Source organism: Sminthopsis crassicaudata, chromosome 1, assembly GCF_048593235.1.
Source record: "Sminthopsis crassicaudata isolate SCR6 chromosome 1, ASM4859323v1, whole genome shotgun sequence".
In the NCBI taxonomy this organism is placed as follows: domain Eukaryota; kingdom Metazoa; phylum Chordata; class Mammalia; order Dasyuromorphia; family Dasyuridae; genus Sminthopsis; species Sminthopsis crassicaudata.
The window spans coordinates 6,951,183-6,958,818 of NC_133617.1; the positions used below are offsets into that span (position 1 = coordinate 6,951,183).

General features: G+C 47.6%; 1 protein-coding gene across 1 annotated transcript; it reads right to left on the reverse strand.

Annotated features, from left to right (window-relative positions):
- Window positions 1-3,151: 3,151 nt before the first annotated feature.
- Window positions 3,152-7,636, reverse strand: LOC141543092 (zinc finger protein 28 homolog). Its single transcript, XM_074267984.1, has 6 exons — window positions 7,561-7,636; window positions 7,261-7,426; window positions 6,483-6,570; window positions 5,715-5,841; window positions 5,385-5,480; window positions 3,152-4,884 (listed from the first exon to the last, which is right to left on the reverse strand). Exons 1-6 carry the CDS (start codon window positions 7,634-7,636, stop codon window positions 4,850-4,852), a joined length of 588 nt encoding a protein of 195 aa, XP_074124085.1. The 3' UTR covers window positions 3,152-4,849.

Here is a 7,636-nt window from a genome sequence, read left to right on the forward strand (position 1 = left end):
CATTCGTTACATTTATAAGGCTTTTCTCCCAGATGAATTCTCCTATGGAGTATAAGTTGGGAGCTCATTCTGAAGGCCTTTCCACATTCCTTACAGTCATAAGGCTTCTCTCCAGTATGACTTCTCTGATGGGCGGTAAGATGTGCAGTTTGGCGGAAGAATTTCCCACATTCATTACATTTATAAGGTTTCTCTCCAGTATGAATTCTCTGATGGAGAATAAGTTCTGCATTTCGGCAAAAAATCTTCCCACATTCATGACATTCATACCGTGTTTCTCCATTGTGAATCTTCTGATGTAGAGTAAGACTTCTGCTCCGGACAAAGACTTTTCCACACTCACTGCATTCATAAGATTTCTCTTCTCTAGAATGAATTCTGTGATGCTGAGTAAGGTCTGAACTCTGGCGGAAGGCCTTTTCACATTTGTTACACTTATATGGTTTCTCTCCAGTATGAATTCTCTGATGTGAAATAAGATGTGCATTTTGCCGGAAGAACTTCCCACATTCATTACATTTATATGGTTTTTCTCCCAGATGAATTCTCCGATGGAGTATAAGTTGGGAGCTCATTCTAAATGCCTTTCCACAATCCTTACAGTCATAAGGCTTCTCTCCAGTATGACTTCTCTGGTGGGCAGTAAGATGTGCACTCTGGCGGAAGAACTTCCCACATTCATTGCATTTGTAAGGTTTCTCTCCAGTGTGAATTCTTTGATGGAGAATAAGTTCTGTGCTGCGGCAGAAAGCCTTCCCACATTCCCCACATTCATATGGTGTCTCTCCAGTGTGAATCTTTTGATGAAGAGTAAGACTTCTGTTCTGGACAAAGAGCTTCCCACACTCACTACATTCATGAGATTTCTCTCTCATAGCATGAATTCTCTGATGTTGAAAAAGGTCTGAGCTCTGGCGGAAGGCCCGCTCACATTTGTTACACTTAAATGGTTTCTCTCCAGAATGGACTTTCTGGTGTGCCTGAAGGTTTGTCTTCTGCCTAAAGACCTTCCCACAGTCATTACATTTAAAAGGTTTTTCCTTAAGATGGATTCTCTGATGTATATTAAGTTGTGAACTCAACCGGAATGCCTTTCCACATTCTTTGCATTCATAAGGTTTATTGTCAGCATGATTTCTCTGATGGGCAGCAAAAAGGGCAATTTTATAAAAGAACTTCCCACATTCATTACATTTATAAGGTTTCTCCTCAGTGTGAATTTTTTGATGGAGAGTAAGTTCTGTACCTTGACAGAAAGTCTTTCCACATTCATATGGTATCACTTCAGTATGAATATTCTGATGAAGAATAAGACTTCTACTCTGGGCAAAGGCCTTCCCACATTCATTACATTCATAAGGTTTCTCTCCAGTATGAATTCTCTGATGTATCTTAAGGTTTGTTTTCTGACTAAAGACCTTTCCACATTTATTACATTTATAAGGTTTTTTTCCAAGATGAATTCTCTGATGTATACTAAGCTGTGAGCTCAGTCGGAAAGCTTTCCCACATTCACAACATTTGTGAGGCTTATCTCCAGTGTGAATTGACTTATGTTCAGTAAGCTCTGTTCTCCTGTGGAAGACCTTTCCACATTGATTACACTCATATGGTTTTTCCCCACTATGAATTCTCTGATGTTGAGTAAGGTGTGAACTCTGGTGAAAGGCTTTCCCACATTCAAAAGGTTTCTCTCCCATGTGAATTCTACAGTGGAGAAGGTGGTTTCTGCTCTGGTTGAAAGCCTTTCCACATTCCTTACAATCATAAGGCTTCTCTCCAGTATGACTTCTCTGATGTACAATAAGATGTGAATTCTGGCAGAACTTCCCACATCCATTACATTTATATGGTTTTTCTCCAGTGTGAATTCTCTGATGAAGAGTAAGTTCTATACTTCGACAGAAAGCCTTCCCACATTCACTACATTCAAAAGTGTTTTCTCCAGCATGCCTTTTTTGATGTACTGTAAGATGTGCACTCTGGCGAAAGAACTTTCCACATTCATTGCATTTATATGGTTTCTCTCCAGTGTGAATTCTCTGATGGAGAATAAGTTCTGTATTTTGACAGAAAGCCTTTCCACAATCATTACATTCATATGGTGCATCTCCAGTGTGAATTTTCTGATGAAGAATAAGGCTTCTACTTCGAGTGAAAGCCTTCCCACACTCATTACATTCATAAGGTTTCTCTCCAGTGTGACTTTTCTGATGTACACTGAGATCTGCACTTTGGTGGAAGAATTTCCCACATTCTTTACATTCATATGGTTTTTCTCCAGTATGAATTTTCTGGTGGAGTTTAAGATTTCTGCTTCTTTGGAAGAACTTCCCACATTCGTTACACTTACAGGGTTTTTCTCCAGTATGAATTCTCTGATGTTGAATAAGTGTTGTACTCTGACGGAAGACCTTGCCACATTCACTACATTCATGAGGTTTCCCTCTAAAATAAAGTCTATCACTTTCAGTAAGATCTGAATTATAACTTAAGAAGTCACTAAATTCATTATGCTTTAAAATATTACTCTTGGAAGAAGTTCCATTATATTTTTTTAGGTCTAAATGTGGGCTTAAGCTTTTCCTATAAATATCACATTCCCAGAGGCTTTTTCCTATGCTTCCACCCTGTGGTGGAAAAAGTACTGGCCCTGATATGAAGTATCTGCCATTTTTTTCATGTTCATTACCTCTCATTTCATCTGAAAGTTTGTTTTGGATCATTTTTATTTGCTGGTATAGTTTTTCATTATTGCTCTGTTGTCTTTCTGACATGGCATCAAATTCACAGACTTCTTCCAACTTGAAGAAATATGTATTGTCGCTTATAAATCTTTCTTGGGATGAGTTTTCCAAAGAGAAACCCAGTTTTAGAAATGATTCCTTGATTTCCAGCCTAGTCATCAAATCTGAAAGAAATTAAAAAACATATTCTCCAATCTTCCTGCTCTTATCTGTGTCCTCTATCAAAATTATATTTGAAATGAATGAAAAAACAACAACCCACCAATAACCTAAATTTATAACAGGGGAAGAGCTGTGAAGGAAATTATGTAACAAACTTACATAAGTTTTTTACATATGAATGTTTTCATGCAAGTAAATATATATTATTACTAACATTATTTAGGTTTAAGGAGGCAAGTTGCTTAGAAAACATAAGAATTACTTTCATTTTTATTTCTAATAGTAATAAAATTACACACAAAACTTAAACAGAAACATAATTTCCAAAAAACAAAAAATATGGGGGGAATTGAACGCTCTAAAAATACATAAGTGACTCTATATGACAAATATAAAACAACGATCCATAGCTGAAATAAAGCCCTAAAGAATTAGAGGCCTTTAAAGTTTAGGGATGACACAAATTAACAAATTTAGAGTACATAATCTAAAAATAAATTACTACTTAATGCAAGAGGTTTATCCATACAATGGCACAAAATCAAGAAATTTATGAGAAACAGGAATGGTACTAGGCACCCGGGAAAAAAAACAACCCCCCACAAAAGATGGTATCAAACCTCAGACTTTAAAATCACTACAAGTGATCTCTGGCATAAAAATCTGATACTTGCATAAAAATGAAAAAAGAAATCTCACATTCTAATGAAGAAAACAATATGTAAATAAATAGAAATTTAAGTCAGGGAAGTCAGGAGGCAGAGATCAAAAAGGGAGAACTTTCTAGACATGCTGACAGTCAGAAAACCTAGTCAGTCCAGAGATGAAGTGTCATGTGTGAGAAACGGCAATCAGGAGCTGTCATAGTGTTTGTGAGAATGTAAAAAACTATGAAGGAAGGATGGTATCAGACAATGAAGACTTCCAAATACCAAACAGGATCCTATATTTCAGCTAGGAAGTATTAGGGAGCTAAGGAACCAGGAGACCCTACAGCACCTGCTCTACAACGTGCTGCAGAAATGAGGGGCTAGCATCATAGCAGTATCTTTGGCCTCCCTTATGTAGGTCCCTCATGTAGGTGACCAGATTAAAAAAAAAGGATCTTCTTTTACTTGTCAGGAAATCAGAACCAAGAACTAGTTTAAAAAAAAAAAATGAAGATCTATATTAAAATAGCAAGATACTCACATTATTCCTGGACTGTTGGATAAATAACTCAAAACTATCCTTGGAAACTGGGCATTTATGTCTTTCCATTGTTTTTGGAATTTATTTTTAATCTCATGATTATAAAATGAGATACAAATTGCTTCTTCAAGCAAGCTACATGATAACCAAGTGGTTTCAGACAGACTCAATTTAAACACAGAATGAAGGTGGCTCTCTTCCTCAGAAGAGAAACAGGACCTTTTCTTTAAAGTTAATAAAACTGGAGAACAAGGGTCCCACAAATCCACCTTGGAAGAGCTGAGACCACGCAGCTGCTGGGACACAATCTGGAATGAGGCTCCCAATGTCACTGAACTGTGCTCACCCTCCAAGCCAATGACAGGCCCATGTACACAAAAGGAGCAAAGAAAGATGAAGAGGACGAATCGAAACAAATATTTAGAGCAGCTCTTTTGTGAGCAAAAAACTGGAAACAGATCAAATAGAAATGGTTGAAAAAAAGATGGAATATGAATATTACTGTCAGATAAAAATGAAGAGATGGTTTCAAAAAAGAAAAAAACCCTAGAAATTCTTGTATGAACTAATGCAGTTTGAAGAGAACTAGGGCATCAATTTATACTGGAATTGTGAAAGACCCAAAGACTGTGACCAATCAGGATTCCCAAGTCTCGAGCTGAATCACGAGGCCCACCTGGAGGTGACAAACTACAGCTCCGAAGGAGGAACACACTTTCAGCCAGAGACAAACGGCCAATGGGTTTCGCTTAACAAGGCACACACAGAATGAGTCTTGTTTTTCCTTTTTTTTTATCCCAGTGGGAAGAAAAAGAAATTCTTGATTACAAAAAAAAAAAAAAAAAAAAAAAAGAGAAGGGCTGCCAACAATAGGGTAACCCCAAAGAAGGGGAGCAAAAAAGGTCAGTTCCTCCTAAGGGCCTCTCTGCCAGCCCCAAAGGACACACTCATCAACATTTGAGCTTTCCCAGAATCCCATGCGACCCTACCAAGAAGCTCCTCCCACCTGTTCCTCTCCTCCTGGGGTCTGGGACAAGGCATCTGCTTTCCACATGTTTAAAGTATTTCCCCAGGGGAGGCAGCGTCACAGGAGGTTCTGGATCCACAGCCCGCCTCACACCCTTTCTAGGGCTCACCCTGCCCAAGTCCTCGACCCCCTGCCTCAGTTTCCTCATCAGAGATAATGTCACCAGGAGCACAGACATCACGGGGCGGATGGGACCCCAACGAGGTCAGGACTGAGAAGAAACGGCCGCCAAGCAGCTCAGGGGGGCTCCCACTCACCTGGACCGCAGCTGCTCGGGACCCCTCCCCACGGCGTCCACGGCGCTTCCCCTCGCTCCAACTGCTCAATCACACGGGGTTTGGAAACTGCGAGTCCTGCCCAGGGGAAATGGGAAAGGTTGGGGCCAGAGAAGCCCCCAGCCTCCCGCTCCTAGGCCCCCCTCCAGGACAGATGGGCCCCACCGGGGGGGGGGGGGGGGGGGGGGTCTGCACCCGGCTCTTGGGCTGGCCTCGTTCCCCAGGCCTGGGCCCCCCTCAAAGCCTGGGAGCCATTCCTGGCTTCAGGGGCCCCTGTGCCCCCCTGGCACGGACTCAGGGGGAGCCCCTTACCCAGGCCCACCAGGTTCCGGTAGTTCTCCAGCATCACCTCCCGGTACAGCTCCTTCTGGGCGGAGCCCAGGTGCCCCCACTCCTCCCGGGAGAAGTCCACGGCCACGTCCCCGAAGGTCACCGGCCCCTGCAAGACCCAGGACCCGTGGCTGCTCAGGGAGGGGGATGGGCAGGTGGAAGACCCTGCCCACTGACCCCACTTTGGTTGGGGGGAGAACCTGCTTCTGACCCAGCGGGAGCCTCCCCTCTCACAGGCCTAAGGAGACAGGGGCGGGTGGGGGCTCAGCCTCCTAGGGGTCAGCTCTCGCTTCCGCCCCGGGGCCTGTGTCCTGCCTGGGACTCCCCCTTCCCACCACGCCTGCCCCCTCTCCCAGCCTCGTGTACAGATGCGGGGCAGCCCCACCCCCAGCGTCTCCATCTTTAAAAGGGGATAATGCAGCCTGACCCCGGAAGTACAAGCAGGAGTGTCGGGTCTCGGGAGGACCCTCCACGGGGACCCTGCCTGGCACATGGCGCTGGGGGTCCCTGGCGCCCCCTAACGGTGACGTCCTAGAACTTCTGGTCTCCCAAGGCTCCCTTTGTGAGGATGGGGCAGGGGAGCAGGGAGTCACGGGGAGGGCAGGGCCCAGCCGAGGCCCCGCCCAGGGCTCCTTCCCCCTCCCCACCAAGGGACCGCCCAGGGCCCTTCCTGCCCGGACACAGGACTCCAAGGCTGTCCCCGGGCGCCGCTGAGGATCATGGGAGAGCCCGGACCGGGAGGCCCCTCACCCGCTGGGCGCCGGCCGCCAGGAACACGGGGGCCATCTCCTCCTCCCCGGGGCCTCTCTGCTGGGATGGGCAGCACCGGGACGTCCGGCTGGGGGAAACAGAAAGAGAGCGGGTCGGGCGGGCACCGGATGTGGGGGGAGGATCAGTGCTTCTAGCCAGTGTTCGGGGCGGGGAAATGGACACAGGCCTGGACTAAGAAAGCCCGAGGATGCACGAGGGTCCAAAGAAGAGGGGGCAGGGTACAAGGAGCGGGGAGGGGCTGGGCCTGCCAGGAGCAGGGCGGGGACAGGGGGAGCCCCAGCAGGCTCCAGGGCAGGCAGGGCCTCAGGAGCAGCCCGAGGCGCATGCGTGGGAGGACACCCCCAACCCCTCTAGAGCAGAGACCTCGACCAGGTGACCCCCGCCCCCACCTCGCCCAGAGACTCCACGCTCTCGCTCCAGCGTGACCCCCCCCAGTAACCCCAGGTAAGGCCTTGGCAATGGGGGGGAGGGGGGAGGTGACGCTATTTGGTGCCCGAGGGCTGCGCTGCCTTCCGGGAAATGTAGTTCGTAGGAGCCGTTTGCGCATGCGCCCAGTCTTGCTCACCCCCTCCCAGCTCTCCCTGCTATAACTGAGGCTCCAGACAGCCCTGGGAAGATAGAGCGGGAGGGGGCATGCGCAGAAGCCAAGGCGGGTGGCGCCCTCCTGCCTGGCGGGAGCGTCTCCTCCTCCTGCTTCGGCCCCCTCCCCCCATGAAGCCTCCACTGAGGCCTTGTGGGCCCTCGACCCCCTACTCACCTGGCCCGAGGAGCCGGCCCGGTTGCGGCGTAACTGAGGAGCCCGGGCCAAACGGGACCAGGAAGCCTAGGCGGAGGCCGGAAGTGACGCTTCCTCCTGGCCCGCCCCAACCCCGCCCTCGAGTGGCCACCACGCCCCGCCCCCGTGTGGCAGCCCACGTGCAGATCTGAGGGGCGGGAAGAGGCTGGAAGGAGCTGGGATGGGAACTCCGCTCTTGAGGTGGCTCTTCCTCGGGCTGCAGTCACCCACAGCCCGGCCCCGGGCGCCCCCCCCCAATCCCTCCATCGGGCGCAGCTGAACCAGCGCCATCAGCACCATAACCACCATCATCGTCACTCACTGCCATCACCAGCACCATCTTTGTTACCATCACCAT

What these genes read in the sequence shown, in the direction of transcription:
- LOC141543092 (XM_074267984.1), bottom strand. Translation starts at nt 7,636, where the DNA reads ATGGTGATGGTAACAAAGATGGTGCTGGTGATGGCAGTGAGTGACGAT. An exon ending in GGGCCGGCTCCTCGGGCCAG is followed by an intron (nt 6,571 to 7,260) that starts GTGAGTAGGGGG and finishes TGTTTCCCCCAG; the next exon opens with CCGGACGTCCCGGTGCTGCC. An exon ending in CCCGAGCAGCTGCGGTCCAG is followed by an intron (nt 4,885 to 5,384) that starts GTGAGTGGGAGC and finishes ATAAAAAAAAAG; the next exon opens with GAAAAACAAGACTCATTCTG.